The sequence below is a fragment of the Corticium candelabrum genome, chromosome 18 (genome assembly GCF_963422355.1).
Source record: "Corticium candelabrum chromosome 18, ooCorCand1.1, whole genome shotgun sequence".
NCBI lineage: Eukaryota > Metazoa > Porifera > Homoscleromorpha > Homosclerophorida > Plakinidae > Corticium > Corticium candelabrum.
This window is the reverse complement of record NC_085102.1, coordinates 1,292,053-1,314,875: the sequence shown is the minus strand read 5'-3', so window position 1 is coordinate 1,314,875 and position 22,823 is coordinate 1,292,053. Positions and strand designations below refer to the sequence as shown.

Genomic DNA, 22,823 nt, shown 5'->3' with positions numbered 1-22,823 from the left:
CGTGGGTTTGTCCTTTCAATTTCACGACACCAATATGTGTCTCCTTGTTTTTCGATTATCACATATCTAGAACTCTTGTATGGTGAAAGTTTCCCTTATCTCCTTTCAGCTGGTGACAACTTTCTTCGTACCACTTGTCCCACTTCATATGGAACACCTCGTTGTATAGCTCGTACCTTCCGTTTTTCTTGACACTGTGCAATCCGCCTTCTTACACTTCTAAATATTTTGTCCATTTTCTGAATCGTATTTGCCACTCGCCTCCTAACCATTTCTTTGTGTGTCTCGTCATTTTCCCAATCCTCGTCTGACAATCTTTCTGGTAGTGATAGCTGTCTAGCTAACAGTGTCTCTGGACGTCGTGATGCCTGACCAAACAACGAGGAGTATATCCAGTGGTAGCATTCACTGTGGTATTATGTGCAAACTGTACTACTGCGACTGCTCTAGGCCAAGAATATGGCTCCTCCTCTATTACACAACGAATATTATCCACCAACTGATTCTGACGCTCAACCTGGCCCTGAGATTGTGGGTGATTTGCTGAACTCAATATGTGTTTAATCCCTAAAGCTTTACAAGTCTCTTGTAAAACCAATGCCGTGAAATGTGTACCTCTAATATCTGATTGCACCATGAGAGGAATTCCAAACTGGCACACCCACCTCTCTCGAAATACTTGTGCAGCAGTCTCCGCTTTACAATCGCTTGTTGGTATCAAAATACAATATCTGCTGAAAAGCCTGAATACGTCTTGGATAGCCAATATGTACTCCATTCCATCTGAAATTGACTTGTGAAAAAGGCCGCAGAAGTCTATTTGAACCTTGTTCAAAGGGCGTCCGGGAATATCGGTATTCCGTAATGGAGCTCTGCCAGGGAATTTCTTTCGCTTATGCAACTGACACTTATGACATCCTTGAACATATGTCATCACATCCTTCTTTATACAGGCCACCAAGCTGCTCTACGAGCTCTCTTCCATGTTCTCGCTTGTCCCATATGACCTGACAAGGGCAAATCGTGTACTAGGAACAATAAACGTCTTCTCAAAGATTTGGGAAGTACCAACAACAACTCCTGTTTAACACCCAAGGGGTGATTTCGTGTTGCTCTACCACGGAAATTCACAAATTTCGATATCTCATCGGCACTCAACTGTAATCGTCCCTTGAAATAAGCTTTCTCCAGATCACTATTTTGCCCTGCCTTATCCGCTGTGCTACTCTGCTGGATTGCTTTGATAACTTGATCTATTTCAGACTCCTTAGACTGCTCTTGTCGGATAGTGTCCAACTCAAACAACTCTACCATCTCCTCTTTCACACCACATCAGACCCTTGTTCTACAACTGCAACTAAACGACCATCAACTCCCACTCGAGATAAATAATCTGCCATAGTTATTTCCTGGCTTCGATTTGCCTTGTGTATGATCCTAAAATCATATTGCTATAATAATTCCAACCATCGTCCGCGTCGTCCTCGTTCATCTGCCATGTCCAATGTTTGTAACCACAGTAATGCCTTATAATCTGTAATCAAATCAAATGGCTTACCCAGATATACTCTAAACTTCTTAATTGCCAAGACCACCGCAAAGAGTTCTTTATCTGTTGTGCTATACCGTCTCTCTGCGGAAGTAAGTGTATGATTGGAAAAAAGACATTGGTTTCAGTTGACCGATCATTTGATCACCTTCTCTGTTTGCCAACATTGTTCCACTCGCTTCATTACTAACATCTGTGACTAAAACAAATTTCTTTGAAAAGTCTGAAATATTCAAAGCTATTGAGTTTGCTGCTCTATGTTTCAATATCGTGAATGCTTCATCCATTTCTTCTGTCCAAATCAACTTCTGTCTTTCGTTCTTCTCTAAAGTTCCATGCAAGGGTTTCGCTATTTCTGCCATCCTCGGAATCCATCTCTGATCAAATGCAAATGCTCCAAGAGCTTTTCTAAACTCCGTAACCGTTGTTGGTCGTTTCAGCTAACGAATTTGTTCTATCCGTTCTTCCTTAATATTTATCTGTGCTGCTTCTATTACATATCCCAAGTATTCAACTCGTCTAGCTCCAAAATACACTTGCTTGGAGACAGTACCACTCCTGTCATCTTCTCTAGAACAACTCGTAAACGACTCATGTCTTTCTCCCAAATCCGACCCCATATCAAAATATCATCTAGATAGCATAAAGCTTCCTTGTACTGACTATCACCCAAAATTACTGCCATCATCCGTTGGAATGTTGATGGGGCTTCCGACAGGCGAAATGGGCAGCCCTTTTCCATTGATACTATCCCCACAGAACCACAAATGCTGTCAGTTCTTTATCTTTATCTCTAATAGGCATCTGATGATATCCCGATTTCAAATCTAGGGTAGAGAAGAAACGTGCAATGCCCAATCTATCCAGCAGATCTTCCATCAATGGTATTGGATGAGCTAAATTCGACATTGTCTGTGCATTCAGAGATCTATAATTCATTGCTAGACGCAACTGACCATCCTTCCTCCTAGCACACACAACTGGGGCTGATCAAGGGTTACTAGAAGTCTCTATAAGACCTTGCTGAAGTAGATCTTTTATCTTCTTCCGAACCTCTACCATTTCTGCCTGTGATAATCGACGTGGCCTACTCATCATATCCTTTGCCCCCTGCTTCAACTCCAGCTGGTGTTTAATCCCTACCTCTACAGCAAGAAGCGATGCTTCTCTGCAGCGCAAGAGAAATTAACTTATATGACGATCATTCGGCGGTACCGAAATTCATGTGACGTACGGGTACGTTTGAAGACAGTGCAGTGGTCGTCAGCAGCAGAGAGATTACAACGAGTCCTAGACGTTCCATCCTCGTGAAAAATAGCGTCTTTGCCCACAGGCAATGGCTGTCCTGGTCTCCACATGACAGTTTCATATATTCCTGTATCACAGCTTCTAATTCCTTGCGCTGGTCTTCTGTTAGGTCTTCTCCGATCTTATACCCCATTACTTTCTGGCTTGCCCCGTTCTTCTCTTCTCGATACGCAGCACACACATCAGGATATAAAGTAGCAACATATTCTCTCTTTTGAAGAACCTCAGACTGGCTATTAGCATTTGCTACTCGAATCCACAGCGTTTTGTCCGACTGAGGAATTGCGATTGAATGCGCTGGTTTGAAAATGACTCATGGTTTCTCAACGGTTCTACTAAATATTCCTGTCCTTGCCTCGTGCCTAGTGCTTCACACAAGATAAACATCCCACTTCCAGCTGGAATTGACACGAATTCCTGTACTTGTGCTTGTATAGTTTCCAACTTGTGTCCAACATCATTGTAGTCCTCTAACAACTTTACTGTTTCTCCACTTCCAGAAACCTACAACTTCATCTCATGAAAATCAAAGGTCACCTTGCCAAGCCTAGACAGGAAGTCAATGCCCAGAATAACTGGTACCACTAATCCTTCTGCCACCAATAACCGTAGCTGGAAATCTTCCAAATGCGTTCCAGTCAACTGCACATCTCTGCATATTTGTCCTTTTACCTGAACCAACTCATCTCCAACACCCTTGCACGTCACAACGGGTGACCCTTTCAGGCAGTCTAAACTGTCTTCTGATAACCGATTTGCAGATATAAGGCTGAATTCTGCTCCCGTGTCTAGCATTGCAGCTATGTCCTGATGATCTAGCACTCCCGTGACAGAAACAAATGGGCTCTTAGGTAGTCTCTTCACTGTCATACCAAACTGTCTATGTCTACCCGAGGTATAGCCAGAAACTTGTAATACCGCTGTCGTCGTTGTTGGCCCAGCTTTATATAAGCCTTGTTTGACGTTGCTAGGGTTCCCATTGAGGATCTCTGCCAAAAATTTCTATACGCGCCCAGTGTATTTTGTGGCAATACCAGCATTCTATTCCTCTTTTTCTTGTCGTAGTTCTCCTTTGTGCTCGCTGCCCCCTAGACACTACTTGCTGGCGTTCCGGAATCCTTTGACATGCACAAGATTGTTCCATCCCTTGATAGGCAAGAGCCAAACAATCATTTCCAACTGTTACTGTCATTGGTACGGTAACTCTCATTCCCATTTAAATTGATCTGGCTTCTTCTGCCACATTGAGGATTCATCATTTTCTTTCGGCTTCTTTTTGGCTGTCAACCACTAATGCCGCAACACCTTCTGTCTGACAAAGTTACACTAATCATTCCCGCAATGAAGCGCCACAACACTCGAGACAGCTTCGTTTCTGACACTTTCTTTGCAAAAGCATAGTCTGCCATCTGTCGAAACCGAAATAAATAACTGGAGAGGGCTTCATCTGGTTGTTGCTGGGCTTCTTCAAACCTCCAGATAGCCTGTTCTTTCCCATCTACGGTCTCAAACCTTCTTTCCAATCGTACAATTATTTCCTTAATATCACTTACCCAGGCTTCTCCGGCCGCTTCTGCTTGGTTTAACCACATTTCAATCTCTCCCGACAACTGCAAAATGAAACATCATGGCGCAGTACTCTGCATCTTTCCATTGTTGGATGTTATTTGCTTGATTGTTTTGCTAAACCATCAAGTAGTGACTCTTGAATGCCAACCAATGTGACGGAGACAGGCTTTCACCAAACGTACGTGTGAGACGCACCTCCCGACTACTTACTGCGTCAGTCCTTTCAGCCATAACCACGCAACAAAGAAACGAAACTAACTCCTGTCACCACTGTGATGACCAAGCGTAGGCTTCGGTAACACAACACAAGACTGAATCTGTATTTATGAAACCTAACTTATACATACATCCTACGCGTATGCGCAACAGTACTCATGACAATATTATTATTGGCTCTCCTCACGGTGAACTGAAAATATTTAGGCGTGGAAAAACAGCAGTGCAGTGGACCTACCATGTTCAGGAAGTGTAGAGTTCACTCGTAGTTGCAGGTGTTGTGTACTACGTACGACTTGTTTCAATGCACGGACTCTCATTGCTACATATTTACACTAACCGCGTACAATGAGTTCATTTCTCAAACTATCGCGCTGCAGATCTAGATTCGGTGGTGTACTGTTGGCGAAACAGAATGCTGAAAAAGAGTAGTGACACAGCAGAATACTAAATGACTGAGTTGTCTAGATAGGTGCTAGAAGCGAACGATGATGTCAACTACGTACTTCGCGCAAAACTAGCAAGTGCGTGAAGCGATGTCCGCATGTTACTCAACCTACATGCTTAGCCAATCGAATTAGTTTTATCAAGCTATGAAACCGGATCCGGGGTGTCACGTCTCTATGACGTTCTCGAAAGCGACCGGGCTCTTCTCATGCTGAAGCAATTCCGGTAAAAGCTCCTCCTCCACGTGTGATTCACGTGCGTTTCGCTCAGCGACTGTGCGGAAGTGCCTGGATTGCGAGGCTAGCTCCAACGTTAGACTCGCCCCAGTCCTTGCTACGCCACGTGCACTAGGAATCACGTGTGCATATGGCTATGTGGTTTCACACGTGTTGTTTGCCTAAGCGCGCCACGTGTGAAACCACATGGCCTTAAGCAGCTGGCGCACGTGATATAGCAACCTAAGGTCAAGAAGCACTTGACACGAGTCTAATGGCGCGTAGTACCCGGAACGCGTCTCTATATTTGATACGCCCTACTACAGTATTTCCCGCGCAATTATCCGGTTGGGGCAACCAATTATTCGCTTCAGACAACCAATTATCCGGTTAGGGCAACCAATTATCCGACTCAGCCAATCAATTATCCGATTGGGGCAACCAATTATCCGACTCGTTGTTTTAATTATGAGCAGTGTAGATATATAGAAGCGCTGGTTAGAGCAATAGTAGTGCGTACTGACGGATGTTGTCGCCCTACTGCTGCACCAGCAAACAGAGTAATTCTTGTTTTCGCTATTAATTAATCGCGGAGGAAAAACCATCAGTAATTGTCTGACAATTAATTATCGCCCACCAGCGCGGATGACCACACAGAGAAATGGCGCAGTTGCAGTTGTTGAAGCGATGGTCAGACTCTTGTCACAGCAAGACGGCAACTTCTGCTAGATTTGTGCTCTAGGCCTCAACGCTCTTTCTAGCTAACATGTACTCACCGTAAAGCTGCACATGCAAGCAAAATTAGAGAGAGTATGTACTGTAGAACTCAGCAGAATTAACAGCCACGCTACTCAAACACACGTTGATAAAGTACGTACACGTTACGTCTACAGTCTAGGTAGCTCTAAACTCTCCAGGTCGATCGCTAGGCGATCGTGAATTTGTTTCACTCAGAATTGGATGAGGGCGCGAAGGTGAGAGTGTCGGTGGTGAAGTGGTCTTTTCTCTCAAGTCAATGAGAATGATGCGAAGAGAAAGACAGCAGAGCTGTTCAGTTGCGGCGCTGCAGCTGGATCCTCACATTCACATGTGAAGTAGCTTAATTGTCATAGCGTTTCCCACGATGCTATCAATCTGCATCAGAGAGAGTTTTGACTGAGACCCAAAGCACTGAACAACTAACCAGCGATGCAAGGTGAGAGTTTCATTCGAGAAGTGTACCAGCTTGCCAGAGGGAGATAGGATAATTGGTTGCTCCAATCGGATAATTGATTGGCTGAGTCGGATAATTGGTTGCCCCAACCGGATAATTGATTAACTGAGTCGGATAATTGGTTGCCCCAACCGGATAATTGGGCGGGAAATACTGCAGTAGCATCGAACATACCTCTGCATCTACCCAAATTACATTGAGCATGTGTCATTCACTATTCACGGAAGTGCAAGCGGCATAGAGATATGGGACGTCGGGAGCAGAAACAGCGCGAAAGGAAACGTGCAGCTGCCAGTTCCCAAAGATTAGAGCAATTCTTGCCACCAAAACCTAAGGCAGTAGTGAGCACTGAACACGTCGACGTTGCTAGATCTGAGACGGATTTTGCCAATTTTTAGCTGCTTTTTGCCAGCTTGTCTCCTCGGCAGCAGATTCTTTACCAGAGATGTGCTGTAAGCCTGCTACAACTCAAGCCCTGTCATGCTGTTCTAGAGAAATCCAAAATGGCGATAGTATAAAAACCAGTCATCAACCTGGTGGGGAAAGCTGCACACTATTGGACATTGGTGGTATATTCATCAACGCAAAGTCTTGTTAAGAGTTTTGTAGTACTGTACGTGCTCTGACCATCGACCAGAAGTATAAGCTACTAAAGAGTCCTACGAAGCCTTGGAACGATCGCGTATTTCCAAAACAATACCTTGGTGGTTTTAATCGTTCTTTCCGGCAAGTATTGCTGATAGAGCACTTTTGGATGGTTTACAGTGAGGAGGTCGATGGTGCATTGTGCATTGCTTGTGCGATCTTTAGTGCACATCTTTCGAGAGGCAAGTTTGTAGTACAACTTTTCCGTGCGTGGCATAAGAAAAGCGAAAAGACAAAGAAGCACGAGCGATGTTTGTACCATCAAAGTGCTAGGGAGCAAGCTGACAGATTGGTTCAAACATTTGAATGTCCACAAAGCAGCGTAGTTCTCTAAGTTGATGCTTGCAAAGCTGCCAACATAGAGCGCAACCGCAAAGTACTCAAGTCCATTGCTAGCGCTGTGTTGTTCTGTGGCAGGCAATGCATTGCCCTTCGGGGAGATGTCGAAATAATTGACATGCATGAAACGCCTGTTTCTGGCAACCCAGAAAATTTTCTTGCTCTTCTCAGGTTGTTGGCTGTTCATGGCAATGTTTTACGTAGTCATTTGGAAGCTCCTGCTTTGAGATGTGCCACATACGGTAACCTCTCTCCTCAAGCTCAGAATGAACTGATTGAGGTGATTGGAAAGCACATAATTCTTCAGGGCATTCTAGATGATTTAATATATCTAACTGCTGCACCCTATTATACAATCTTTGCTGATGAGGTTACGTCTCACAATGAAGAGCATCTTGCTCTCTAAACCAGGTTTGTCGATACGAAGAAATATGTCAGAGAAGAATTTGTCATTTTGAAGCTGGAAAGAATAACTGGTGATAAAATTGCAGAAGTCATCCTGGAGTTTTTGAAAGAAAACAATATACCCGCAAAAAAAATGCGTAGCCAGGGATACGATGGCGCCAGTAACATGTCATCAGCTTCAGTAGGCGTTCAAGCACGTATCCTCATCAAGACTTCTTTAGCTACGTATGTCCATTGCAATGGCTATTGCCTCAATCTCGTCAAGTCCTGTGCCCTACCTCAGGTGAGCAATGTTATTGACCGCCTGCAGTATTGCTGCCGCTATTTCGGCAACAGCAATAAACGAAATGGTGTTCTTAAAGTCACTCACAATGTGGATACATCAAAGAGAAACCTCTTTTGGATCTTTGTAAGACACGTTGGGCTGACCGGCGTAATGCCTACCTGCATTTTTACCAAGCGTATGTGTCTATTGTGGAGGCTCTTGAGATGATTGGATTCAAACACCATTTTGCTGAGTATGGTAATACATATGCTGATTGGGATTCAACAAGCCGAAGTGATGCACAACAAATTCTAGCAAGCATTACATCATTTGAATATATTGTTTTCTTTCACACGCTGTATCAGTTCTTGTCACACCTCGGTGTCATCACAGTAAAGCTCCAGAAATCAGCGCTTGATGTTGTTGAGGCGCATGAAATGGTTGTTGAAACTCCAAAGCTGTACCAACGTGAACGAGAGAACATTGATGCCACCTTTGGTCTAATATATACTCAAAGTGTAAGGATGGCTGAGAAGATTGAAACCCCTCCTACAATGCCACGCATAACATCCGAATTCAATTATGGTTGGTTTGTCTCATCTGTAGAGGTGAACAATAACTAATTTACTTAATCATTTCTACTATTTTCCGGAAGTTTTCGCCAAACGCCTGTTGGTGGAAGTCCCATTTTCAAACGATGGGTGGGCCATGGCCTACCTGGCCCACTCTGCTCCGCCGGCCCTGCTCGTGACAGGGCGTCTGCTTCTACGTTAGAGACACCCGGCATGTGCGTCGAGACCCAGGTAAAGAGAAAAGGGCTGCTACTACAAAGTGGAACACTCTCAGCAATTGCATGACGATCTTTTCTCGTCTAGACGATTTAGCGAGAGCCGACACCACAGTCTGATTGTCACATCCAAACAGCACTAGTTTGCCGCGCCAATCTTTCCCCATGTAGCGCTTGCTAGTAAAGTTAGTAGCAGTTTTTTCTGTGCGATGTTGGTTTCCTTTCATTCGCGTGACTATTTACATTGAAACCAGTTGCACTGCCAAATGCCACCGCATCCCCACAAGCTTGATGCGTCCGAGGTAAGCTGGATCGCTGGTGGCCGTGATACCAACGACTTCAGAGTGCTTTTTCCGTTCCAGCTTTCAAGAAATGCATTCCACCACCGAAGATCCGCCCCCACCTCGCTGCTAATACGCACACAGTAACGCAATTGCTTGACAGTACCTGCAAGCTCGATCAACCGACGCTGAAAACGCTTGACCTGCTTTCACCACTAAAGTTGCGTAGTGCAGCGTACCAATCAGAGAGAGCAGCCGACGCTTCGTGCGGGCGCGGCGCGTCAGCCATTTGGCAATCGTTGATTTTACTTTCTGCAGCTTAATTAACGTCTGGTAAACTGATGATGCCATCCTGCGAGTCGAGCCGCAAACCAAAAATTGTCAAGCACGTTGTGGGCCCCTCCAGTTTGCTTGTAGCCACTGGCACGCCTAGCTCGTTGCATATGCTCAATGCTTTTGCGAAATTTTTACTCGCATCCCGATGCTTGCAGACGACCAAGAATAGAAAATCGTCCAAATGATGTATGCCGGCTGTTAAGAAACGGCAGGACATAATCCACACAAGCGCGTCTGCTACAGCGGAAAATACCTTGGGGGCAGAACGCAAGCCGAAAGGAAAAGCTCGGTACACCTTTCTTTTCCACGCCATTCTCAAAAGATGACAATCGTCTGGGTAAGCGGGGATATACCGATATGCGTTCTGTATATCAAGCTTTGCCATAATAGCCCCTGTTTCTAGCTCGCATATTTTCCGTGCCGCCACATCTATACTAACGTATGAGAGAGAGTACAAGTTAGGTGCAGTTCAATCGTTGATGCTCGCTGCGCCAGGGAATGACAAATCTACAATAAGGTGCATTGACCTAGTTGCTGAGCTTTTGGAATTACTCCATAGGGCTGACGTAAAACTTCGCTGCTCTACGCTCGTCAGAACACGAGATACGCGCTGCCACGCACTCCTCTTACAAGTAAATTTCGATGACAGCGACGGTTGCTTTTGCCGTTTTCATTTTTCTGCGGGATCTTCTTGCTTTTGCTTTGTTGTAATCGTAGCCAATTAGGAATTTGCGAGACAAACCACTTACGATGTAGCTAGCAAAAACTGTATCCGTGTGGCTCGCAAGCACTTGACGCTACGCGTGTACCACCAACGGGACGTCCGAACCGTGTCCAGATGACGAGATGGCACCGTCGCGTGGGAGCTGTCAAAGGCTAGCAGATCTTCGGTGTAACGGTAGCGCGATCCTTGCACGTTGCCCTTTTCTTGGGTATTTCGCAATTGCCGATAACTGTCGAAATAGGAGCCTGGCAAACAGTTGCGTTAGTTAGACCGAAGAACCCCTATTGTACGAATTACATACTTTTAGTTGCCAAGTGACCATGAGGCTTACGTATAAGGGGCTATTACGCGTTCCAACTCAAAACAAAACGCACATGTCACAACAGTATCCTGCAAGTAAGCAATCCTGCTCAGCAATAAGCGCTTAAACTAAGCACAACACTAATTTTGGCTTATTGCCTTCCGTTGTCTTGTCCTCTGCTGGACGCTGCTGGCTTTCCAGAGGCTGTCGGTGTAGCTGTGCGTTGCTCTGGGAACTCGTGCATCTTGTGATTGTTTCAACAGCGCAAGCAAATATGCCGAAACGTGCAGTCGGAATAGCCTGCACAACTGCTAAAATTGTAGTTACGGCAGATTGGCTTTGGACCATCTCACGGCTTGTCACGTCGGTATTTTGATCCGTCTCCCGACAGCGTTCTCGAGCATGGTCCGGCTTCTCGCAGGATTTGCAGTGGAGCGTTTTTTGGCTCTAAAGCGCAAGAACCTGGAGCATAATACGGTTCTAGACAGTAAGTGCATCTCACCGTCGATGCTTTGTCCATTGCCAAGATTGTCGCAGCAAAGAGAGGCGCGTGCAGCTAGCTCCATAAAAGACTGCTGTTAGATCCCGCCAGCTGCCAAAAGCGTGCGTCATATAATAGACAGCCTGTCCCGCAGTGGCACTGCGCTTCGTGCGCTACCAGCAATAGGTACGCCATCACTTCGTGTGCCCAGACAGGGTGCTTCGGCAGCAAAATCTCGGCGTAAGTAGCAAAACACTGCAGCCAAGTTGCCAGTGTCGTGATCTCACGCCGGCGACGACGATTGGCTTGTCCCGTTGTGGAATGCATGCGCCGCATTAGCTCCAGGTTACCTGGAAGGAGCTCTGCAAAGTCCACGTATTCCTATGCCTGGATTAATCAAACCAGACGATCGGGTATCGACGTGGCTCCTTCTCCCACGATGCAAGCTTTCGCGCTAAAGCTGGGCGCTGATACTGTCAGCGCCACCGCATCGACGCTGACAAACGTCGATAGGCTTGGTTCTAACGACAGCACAGTCGATGGTTGCATTAAAGGAACGCCGTGAATAGTGAGTGCTGCTTGTGGAGCTCCGAGGGTCTGTTCTTCAACAGCGCATGACGAAACATCTTATATGACTACGTTCAGTACTACAGCATGGACGAGTATTTACAAGCAAACCTGCGCTAACTACTTTTTGTGACTACGGGCTCACGACCCAGCGGAGCCGGAGCCGATTTAACAACTATAGATCAATACTAATACTCAACGTCTATAGTGGATGTACCGGACTTGCTCGCTGGACGGGGTTATGTACCACTCTTCTTTCGTCGTAGTCATTTAATCTGCTGTGCCGCTATAGTCAAAGCTAATTGCCGTTTTAAGGAACTACCCAGCTCCAGCTGTTAGACAGACATAGACTAAGTTACGTCCGCGCTGCTAAAGCCGACTCGGCCGACTGTTGCCAACCCTATATGAATGAGTGACGCTGCGTAATAATTAAATAACTTAAGTCGGGCAGCGCTGCTAGTGCCGACTTGCTGTCCTTTTGTGAATGCCGAACACCTGCATCCGACTGCTAATAACCTCGAGTTTATAGCTTTGACCGTCTATAGTTATATAGCACACTGCTGCTCGCTGCGTGGCTATACCTGTACCGGTGCATGTGTAACTACGACCACTTGCATGCTGTGACGATAACCTATTGGCATGTCCTGCGCTGCTACGCTGCACATCGTCGGTGCATAGTAAGCTGCAGTTTACATAGTATTCCCCTAGCTCCGAACGTATCTGAAGCAGCTAGAGGTTGAGAGCCGAGTTTCTCTTGCTCTTCTTTTAGTGCAGCCCCGAGCAGCCTCTTTGGTCGTCTCTGCCATCAGGCCCTTAAGCTGGATTTACAGTATGCCAACGCTTGAGCGTCGCGTCGCGTCGCGTGCGTCGCGTCCTGTCGTCTTGCGTGGGAGTTTTCACAGCAAGAGAGCCATTCACAATATAATTTCAGCTCGCTGTAGACGTCGCTGCATGAATTCTTGAACTGACCACTGGCGCTTCGATTTTCTACTTGCAGAACTCTGCCGGAACACCCAGCTTAATTGCTCAAAATCAATTTCCGTGCGTTTTCGCTAGCACGCTAGTCTTTGTACATCTTGAAGCTGATTATTCACGAGCAAGTATAGTTCCCTACACAATCTATAAACCGCTCAACGGCGAGTACAGCCCCGAAATCAGTATTCATTACTCGCGGAAGCCACGCGTGCATTTTTAGTTGGCTGTGATTGGTCGAAATCAAGGTGCTACTTCCGACGCGACCTGCTCGGCTTCTGGTTCGACGCTCAAATAGAACTCGATACTATTTTGACGCGTCGCGCGCGTCGTGTCGTGTCGCGTCAAGCCATTTACAATTTGAATTTAGTACGACGCGGCACACGCGATGCGACACTCAAGCGTTCGCATATTGTAAGTCCAGCTCTAAGCTCAGCCAAGGATATGGTCACAGACGGGCTATCCTGGCCTTCCATCAACACATTTTTCCTGAAGCGCTGACGCTCGCAATTGCGCAACACGCATGTAGTGCCAAGTATATAGTATTTCGCGCAGATAACTCCGCCCCAAGCTACAACACGCATTAGCGGCACCGCTAGCGCGCACGAATCTGGAGTGGAGTGCGTGCATGCACATTCACTACAGTCATTTAGTCAATAAGATTATGGTTAGTCTTCCTGTTTGTCAGTTTTGTCATTTGCTGTTGCGCCACCAACTGGGTCACTTCTTTCATTTGATAGATCACAACCTGGTTGCTGACCAGCCTTTTTGCCTTCGGAGATCGCACCATTGTCTCTCTTCTTGGCCTCACCTTCCTTTGCCTGCCGCACAAACTCGAAAATATCCCTCATTGCATATCGAGAGACTGGAGGAAAATCAGTATTTCTTAAAGCCCACTGCTCCGACTCTTCCCTTACAGCCTGTCCTAGGTCTTCAACACGAACGGTCTTCAAGAAGAAATCTGCAGCAACAACAGATATGTCACGTGCTGATTCCTAATTTACCCACCATGCACGATTACTCACTGAATATTTTTTCAAAGAATGTGTTGTTTTGGCCTTTGTCAACACAGTTTACTCTCCAGATTGATGTTCTTTCAAAGCCTAAAGCCTCGACAGCATCTTCAGCCTATGGAGCTATTAATTGTCAGTTGTACACATAATACAAACAATCACAAAGTCACCTCGCCCTTGACTTTCAACACGCTAAACCAGCTACTTGAATTCGCTTCCTCTACTGACAACATGCTCACGTGGCGAACTCCTGCAGCTTTAGCAATCTCAGCAGAACGCGCAACCAAATGAAAGTCGACGAGTCTGTAAGTATCCTTTACAATGTATTACGCAAAGCTTGCCACGTCAACATTACTTAATTAAACGATATCAGGTGCGTGCGATTACTATTGTCCTGCCAGGCTGTCGTCTAGCATCGGCGAACGACATTCCAAGAGCCACAAAAAGCACATCCTTGCACTCGAAGTACGATTTGCAGTTCTCTACCGTAAACTTCTCCAAATCAAAATCTAAAAGCAAACAGCTACGTATCAGTATCAAAAACATAAAGAAACACTAACAATGTAAAGGATTTGTAACATCCTGATCACCCAAACATTTCCTTTCTAGCAAACAGTCGTTGCAATACACGTAAACTTCTTAGGATTGACCTTTTATTTCTTTTGCAGAAAAATGCGGCTTCACTCGCAAGTAAAAACTATAACGCCGTCCCGCCTTGATCGCCTTTTACACAACTGACCCATGGACGTGCACTACCTATCTGGTACTTCGTAGATCATCTTGCAATGTATAGGTCGTCAGTATATTAAACCGTAAGTGTATACGACAAACAATTACCCCCGATTGCTATGTATATCAGTAACGTAGAGTCTGATGCAGTCTTCACGTTAATTAATTAATTTTAAGTATTACAGTTAATGCTGCAACTTCAGACTGTACACTTTTACTGAGTTCTTCCTACCAACAATTTCTTGTTTCAGCTTTTTGAGGTCAGACTCAGTAGCTTTAAACTTTTCAGGAATAGTAGTGGTTCTTCTGCCCAACGATAGCACTTCAGTGTAAATCTGAGAAAATATGAAACACACATCACAACTAAACACAGCATGTATTCTGTCTATTGTTTCTTCTCCAACGTAGCATCGTAGATTTTGGAACCAGTGTTGGAGAGGTCTTTTAGATGGTCTTTGGACTTAGCCGCTGGAGCGAATGTGTTCTAGTAGTAAGTGGCTACTAACGACGCTGTTGATTATCGGTACCCGACGGTCCACGGCCGTGCATGTTACAACGGCGTGTATGACATAGACAAATGCTGCAATTTAGCCAATTTTGAGCAGTAAACATATTTTCAAAGAAGTCTATTCGGCAAAAGCAGCAACACTAACTACATGAGTGTCCAGCAACCCTACAAATGCTGCCAACAAGTGCAATCTGTCTGTCTGTCTGTCCATCTGTGCTGTCTATTGCATATATTTCAAAAATTTCCTTTTGTTGTATTTTTAAGTTTAAAATCAATAAAATAAACCTCTCTATCCGCCTGTCTCTGAGAGTTACTGATCTCTTCCAGGCCTCACTTTAGAATATCCTCTGCTGAAAACGTTGTTTTCTTGACACAAATCGACTTCAAATAAATTCTACCGCAGGTAAAGTGATTTATAATTGCTATGCTGTGCTGTATACAAATTTCTAATTTCTTGAAATCTATATTTGAGTACGTGCTACGCGCAATAAAACTTAGCAACTGGATTGTGCGTCAATATTTGCACTGTTGCATCCACTGCATACATCAAATTGTGTACTATGTTTTGCAAATTCATTTCCTGTGTAATTAATAATAGAGTACATGCTTGCAACTAGAATAGTGCAAAGTACTCAAGAAATTTAATTCTATTTCAAAACTAATACTACAAAATATTTATTAACAGATAAATACTATACAATTTAAATGAGCATAAGACGTGTGTGCATACACAATATTTGTTAAATTAAGTTCATTAAGTTACGTTAAGTTAACTTTACTTATTTAAGTTGATGGTATCACTCATTGTGTTGTTGATACTTGTAGTGTACACCTGAGATGACTTTATTTCAAACAATATACTGGTGTTTGTGTGTGTGTCTGTGTGTGTGTGTGTGTGTGTGTGTGTGTGTGTGTGTGTGTGCATGTGTGTGTGTGTGTGTGCGTGTGTCTGTGTGTGTGTGTGTGTGTGTGTGTGTGTGTGTGTGTGTGCGTGCGTGTGTGTGTGTGTGTGTGTGTGTGTGTGTGTCTGTGTCTGTGTGTGTGTGTGTGTGTGTCTGTCTGTCTGTCTGTGTGTCTGTCTGTCTGTGTGTCCGTGTCTGTCTGTCTGTCTGTCTGTCTGTCCTCTGTGCTGTCTAGTGTTTATATTTAAAAATTTGCTTTTTTGGATCTTTTAAAGTTTAAAGCTGTACAACAACCGTTAACATCCGAGTTCTTGCACTTCGAACACGTTCTTGGGTTACCGTAGCAGTAAAATGGTAAAAAACCGCTCAAATCCTTGCACACACGCCTGACAATGACTGGCCTCGCCAGTGTGGATTGCAGCCCCGGGTGCGCCGCCATCACCGCTACGTCGCGGTACCGCCCTTTCGTTCACCGCTGATTATGTCCCTAGGAACATGATTACTATTGTACTTTGTCGGCATAGTAGAAAACGACTGTAGCGTGGGATCTTGCAGACAGCAGTCCAATGCATTGCAATAGAGGCATATGACGCATTGCAGCTTGAACTGGGAACCTGTGTACGCGTGCAAAGGCGTATGATGCACTGCAAGTGCCATTTCTGATCTGCGATTTCACGCTACGCTCCCTAGCGTAGCTGCAATCTCTTACTAACGCTCGACTGCGGCCTAAAGTCTATGGCATACCGTTTGTTTCAAAACCGCGCTAGAATTACCCCGCTAAAAAACTACCGCGCTAGATTGTTTCAAAACCGCGGTAGAATTACCGCGCTAGATTTGGTCCAAACTACCACGCTGAGTTATTATAACACAATCAACCAGGTCAGTGGATGGTCCGGCCATTTAATTTTCTACATTTCAATTTTCATGTTTCATTTTTCAATTTTCAATTTTTAGATAATTTTTCAATTTTTAATTTTTAATTTTTAATTTTTAATTTTTCACTTGCATTCTTATTTTAAAAAATTGTGTTTATTAATTTTAATTTTTAATTTTAATTTTTAATTTTAATTTTAATTTTTAATTTTTAATTTTTTTACTTACATTCTTATTTAAAATTTCTGTGTTTATTAAATTTTAACTTTTTTTAATTTTTAATTTTTTTTCCATATTACTTTTTTCTAGAATGGTTTTTCATCTTTTGATGTTTGATTCTTGTGATCTTTAGATTTATCTTCTAGAGTTTGATTTTTAGGCACCTATGTGCTCAAACCTAGAAACTTGAACGCGCAGTTCGCTTTTCTATTTCTAACATGAATAGAAAATAGAAAATAGAAAATTGAAATGACCCAGGACATTAGACACAGCGGGATTCTCCGCGGGGCTTCCATTCGTACGCGTGTCTCAGGAGATTACATTTCCAACACACACGCAAGTGTTTGTTTTTACTTTACTTTCCGACACGTGCCAAACCACGTTGGCAGCTCTGACAACTTCGCTCTGACACAAAACGTTGTGCCAGTGAATACCTCGGTCCCTAGCTGTCTAGGTACGTGCATTGTACACAACACGCTACCTTTACCGTAGATGAACCGGTTGGAGGGAAATGCTACGAATATCTAGCTCTACTAGATAATTACGTACTGTACGTACCTAGATAAGCTCCGCCCTAGCAGATAGCCGAGTTGGCAACTGTGGTGACGAAGTATACAGACTCGTTTGTTGTCTAAGAAAAATCGAGACAGAATTGAAACATCGAACCCGTCAACCTATTACAAGTAGGAGACTCCGCGCTTTCACGGGCACACAACACGGTACCGTAATAGGGTGGGCGTGGTATTGTATAACAAGTCACATTTCGTCGCACAACTCACCAAGCAAACAGACATGCAAAGCCTTCTGAACTCTATTTGAAGTCAACTCAACTGAACTCTATTTGCTCAACTCAACTCAATTAGCGTAGAACAGTGTGCGGCTACAACTGAAAGAACATGGTCATACATGTAGCTAGTCAGCTACAGCTAGCTAGAGCTAGTTCCTAAGCAGACTACTCTGCCAATGCTGAGTATAGCTACTGTACTAGAGACAATAGTGTTAGACAATGATTGTAGAGTTCTACCGTGTCACTCGGTGATCTCTGGGCTGTCATTGTCGACGCGTACGTTCATATCTGCAGTCAAGATGCGTGACGAGGAGGCACCAGCACCTTGAATTGTGGCAGATGGAAACCCAATTGGTAGTTCCGTGTCCGACGATATCAAGAAATGTGACCTGCTATAGAGTATCACGCCCACCCTTGTACGGTACCGTGTAGGCCTAGTAGTGTGCCCGTGAAAGCTCGCAGTCTACTACTTGTAGTATAGGTTGACGGTTTCGATGTTTTATTTGTGTCTCGATTTTTCCTAGACAACAAACGAGTCTGTATACTTCTTTACCACAGTTGCCAACTCGGCGATCTGCTAGGGCGGAGCCTATCTAGGTACAGTACGTAACTAGATATTCGTAGCATTTCCCTCCAGCCGGTTCATCTACGGTAAAGGCCTAAGACGCATTGCAGCTTGAACTGGGAACCTGTGTACGCGTGCAAAGGCGCATGATGCTCTGCAAGTGCCATTTCTGATCTGCTATTTCACTGCTACGCTCCCTAGCGTAGCAGCAATCTCTTAGCAACGCTCGACTACGGCCTACAGTCGCAATGTCGACGAGGCTAAAACAACGCCAAAGTCCAATCGAAAGCTCAGTTCCTAGCTAGTATCATTTTAGTATGACATGCGCTGAAGAATGTGATTACCTAGTACTCCCATCCAGAAAGGCGGTACCGAACCAGATCGTAGTGGCGATGGCGGTGCATTCGGGGCTGCAATCCACACTGCGTCTGGTGCGAGGCTAGACAGTGACACTGAAAAACATGCTCTCGCGAGAAACATGATGCAATATCCGAGTTACGGTATGGCCTCTGACGACACGGCAGATGATTGGATGGTGGATTACGTGACAACGCGCATCCGAAAACAATTATTGCATAACTATGGGTCATCAAATAAAGACGTCACAGCTATAAATCTCATTAGCTGTAGTGCCGCTCGTGTTACAAATTGACGACATTTTGCTGTAGATGGCGAAGAAACTCGCCGGTAGATAGTTCTATGCATTGTACAGTTTCTAAGACATTCATGAAACGGTTTTCCCGCACACATATATCACAGACACTGGACTATCTACATCAAAGAAACGGCAAGAGCGTATGCTCCAACAATTCAAAATCTAATTCTTAAGTTGTTCAAATAATTGAAAGAGATTTTAATTGTTTTTCCTGTAATAACATTATCTAATTAATAGTCTAAATTCAAGTAGCAATGCCAGAATTCATTAGAAACAGAGCACTAGGTGCATGTGTTTACCTAGAGTATGTAGTACAGTACACTTATCACTACTTTAATATTACTTGTGTGCTGTATGTGTGTGTGTGTGTGTGTGTGTGTGTGTGTGTGTGTGTGTGTGTGTGTGTGTGTGTGTGTGTGTGTGTGTGTGTGTGTGTGTGTGTGTGTGTGTGTAAAACAACAACTATATATTAGCTGGGGCAGTGAACAAAAAACACTAGGGATACGTGTGCGGGGAAACACATATCTGTCATCGTCTGTCGTCTTTCCAGTGATATGTGTGCGGGGAAACTTGTAACCCGGAGAAACACATATCACTGTAACACCTTGTTGTATAGCTCACCAGCCGTGTACTACTCCGCTGTAGTCTAGGCTATGTATCGCGGATACTGACTCAGTGCACCGGTTATACCAGAATCTAGTCTGCTACAGCAAACGACACGTACTCTACTGCACAAGTGCACTCAACGCTAGTTTACGCTAGACTAACATAACACGCAATCCGCAGTCCCACCTAACTAGTATGCTCGCTAGACCACACACCTGTTTCGAGATTTCTAGCGAGTCTGCGTCGTCAGAGAGGTCTGTGACGTCGCAAGAATGCGACAAACAGAACGTCGCGTACTAGAGGGCACAGACGCAAAGACGCAAGATGCGAACGCGTTCGACCAAACTTGGAAGAAGCTGCAAAAACATTGCTAGAACGTAATTACACGGACATCCGGTGACATCTTAGATGATCTACAGGAAGCCGCAAAACACGTCCGGCCAAACATACACGCTTCAGACGCGTATAGCTATGTTCGACCAAACCTGTGCACCAAACTTGCACAAACGTGTTCGTCTGCTTTCCCTAGCAATCTTACACTACAGTACGTTCATGTCTGCTTGTCAATTTTGGCACGGTTGGCGCTCTCTAGACTGCATGCTACAACGTAATTAGACACATACAAACTCTATGCTAGCCTACTACACCGAAAACGTGTTACCCACAGGAGAGCAGACGATTTCTCCTAGAATATGCCTTCCACACTCTCCAGTTCCTCCGACAATAACAGCTCGTACACCTCTTGCGCTCGCCATTTCTTGTAAAACAACAAGCACACAATACGCTAGATCCCGGACCATTGACATTCCCGTATGCTAATACTAATGTCAATGGGCTATTGCAGTTACTCTCCAGGCAGGGGGATGGATGCCATTTTCCGAGGGGGAGAAGGAGGAGGCAATTGCAGCCTTTTTCCAAGGGGGAGAGAGGTGCGATTGCAGCGTTACTTTTTCCAAGGGGGAGAGGGAGTTGAGAGTGCAGCGTACCCTTTTCCAAGGGGAAGAGATGCATACCTTTTCCAAAGAGGAGCTAGGGAAGGTGCAGTGCAACATGCCTTTTGCAAGCGGATGTTGATGTGTAAATATGCAGCCGCAGCATATCTTTTTCCAAAGAGGTAGGTGAGGATAGCGGAATTAATTTGAGGGAAGAAGATGGAGTGAGGAAGATGGAGATGGATTGAGCAACAATTTATTATTAATTAAGATGAGACAAATTATTTGTGTTCTGTCTTCTGCAGATACTCCTGTATATTATTGCTTGTGATATCGACAGACACAACTATTACAGTAGTAACGCCCGGGTATGCAGTCACCCTTACCCAGGCACTCGCAAATTTTTTTGGGGGTCCACTTCACACACACATCCCGGATATATAGCCCGGATAAGTTTATTGCACGAGCACAGTAGACCATTCTCACGTGCACAAATGGCTAGTAGTTCGAAATGTGAGGTGTTATGCTGACAGATCGTGGGAATTGCGCTTTCTCTGCGATCAGTTACCACACTCAGTAAGCAACAGTGGCTAGTGAAGGGAGAGCCCCAATATGGGGAATGTTGGTTGCTACAAACCGTTTTTTTGCAGAAATCGACTTTCTCGAGAAACAATTGACTTCAGAAAAAGCTTTTCGTGATGCAACTATCATACAAGACGGCAGAGGTTTGTACATTTTGCTAGTTAATTGATATTAGTTAATTAACTAATTATTAATTTATTAGAATAAAGTATTTAGTAACATTAAAGCACAATTTATGTATTTATGGTAGTATTTTTGAACCTTAAATGTGATTTAATAAATATAGTAATTTATAATTTATAAGTATATATATATATATATATATATATTTTAGAGAGAGAAATAATATTATATTTTATAACAAACTACTAACTGACAAAACCGGCAAATCCCAAGCAATTACATCAGCATCTAACATTAATCTACTTTGTATTATGCGAGCATTAAATTTTCACAAATTAACAGACAGTTGTTGCATTACATTATATATATGGATAATGTGTGTTAGATACCCACGTAGGTGGGTTTATATAAAAACATATGTATTTCTAAATATATATATATATATATATACTAGTAACTATTGCAGAAGAACCCGTTTTTAATTAATCATGTACTCTGCTGTTCCTGCAATTAATTTGTTTGCATAAGAAATGTATGGCAAACAGGTAGGATCACAGGAAGCTGTTGATCTGCGCCATGGACAGTCTGTTGCCACAGAACACAGTTTTTCATTAGCCTAAAATAGAACCAATCCATGATCCATTTTAACATAAAACAGGAATAACTTGTTCTGAACACTCATTCTGAAAACTCTAACTACAATCTGTTCCTCTCTATAGATCAAGGAATATGAGCAATCCAGGACATTTGTTGTTGTGAGTTCAGTTAATATGTAGTGGTGAGCTAATATTTAGTGGTGGAAGTTTTGATTGATGTCTACAGTCAATGTTTTTAATTAAATTTATATAGTAAATGTCGATTGATTATTGCAGTTAATATTTAGTGATTTAATACATTTCATATTTCTTTGATTAATTAACACAGTCAATATTGTAAATAGAGTCAACGTAACTTCTTTATTCTGGTTGTTGCAGATTCTAGATGAGTAACCTGGATAACTTCCATTGTTGCACCTGCCAGAAGACGAATTACATGTGTGGTTTAGGCATAATTCACCTATGTTTCGATTAATTAACATTTTCTGGATCTCGATAAGGTACTTGCATGCAATGTCTCGGTTGTATGTACTGCACTTGTAAGTCAAAGAAGGTTTGAATTTTTAGTTCATCTTTCGAGATTCTCCACAGAGTTAGACAAAAAGTGCCTTTTCTTCAGGGAGCTGCCGTGACCAGTTTTCTGAAGAAATGAGTGCAACTAAGTTTGTATAGCTGCATTGCATTTTGACTCGTAGTGCTTTTAGCTATTGTACTTTGTACATTTGATAGATTATTTGAAGGATCTTTTGGGAGACCAGCCATGCTGAGATTTCTGAATAAATTTGCATACATCATGTGTATCTATTTATATCTATAATGCTCACTTGAGCAATCTGCCATTCATTGTGTCCCTGGCTGTTAGATTGGGAGTTGCTCTCAGATAGGGCTCCGTATATGAGGGTTAGCTGTTACAGTAATTCTGGTTTCAAAACTTGATAAATACCAAAGGGTGGTGTTTCTTTACTATGATGAGATGGAGCAGTTGATGATGCGTATTCACAGTATCTTATACCATGCTCAAATTGACCACAAATAGAACTACGTATATACAAGCACAAAACATTATCATGTTACTTAGTCTTTTTTTCTTCAACATCTAGAACGTACACTGTT

The 22,823-nt window shown here is 43.7% G+C and overlaps 1 protein-coding gene and 1 long non-coding RNA gene across 4 annotated transcripts; one reads left to right on the top strand and one right to left on the bottom strand.

Moving 5' to 3' along the window:
- Nucleotides 1-13,151: 13,151 nt before the first annotated feature.
- Nucleotides 13,152-20,266, bottom strand: LOC134194270 (oxidoreductase HTATIP2-like). The gene is made up of 6 exons (XM_062663195.1): nucleotides 20,143-20,266; nucleotides 14,595-14,697; nucleotides 14,021-14,142; nucleotides 13,804-13,947; nucleotides 13,646-13,748; nucleotides 13,152-13,581 (listed from the first exon to the last, which is right to left on the bottom strand). Exons 1-6 carry the CDS (start codon nucleotides 20,230-20,232, stop codon nucleotides 13,289-13,291), a joined length of 855 nt encoding a protein of 284 aa, XP_062519179.1. The 5' UTR covers nucleotides 20,233-20,266; the 3' UTR covers nucleotides 13,152-13,288.
- A 557-nt stretch (nucleotides 20,267-20,823) lies between these two features.
- LOC134194194 (uncharacterized) lies at nucleotides 20,824-22,495 on the top strand. 3 transcript variants are annotated; one of them, XR_009972157.1, is made up of 5 exons: nucleotides 20,824-20,985; nucleotides 21,060-21,134; nucleotides 21,834-21,869; nucleotides 22,089-22,210; nucleotides 22,278-22,495. It is a non-coding gene; the product is annotated as an uncharacterized LOC134194194 (long non-coding RNA). The 3 variants fall into 3 exon arrangements; XR_009972156.1 differs by having other exon boundaries at nucleotides 21,834-21,892; XR_009972158.1 differs by having other exon boundaries at nucleotides 21,834-21,892; nucleotides 22,264-22,495.
- The last annotated feature ends 328 nt before the right edge of the window (nucleotides 22,496-22,823 follow it).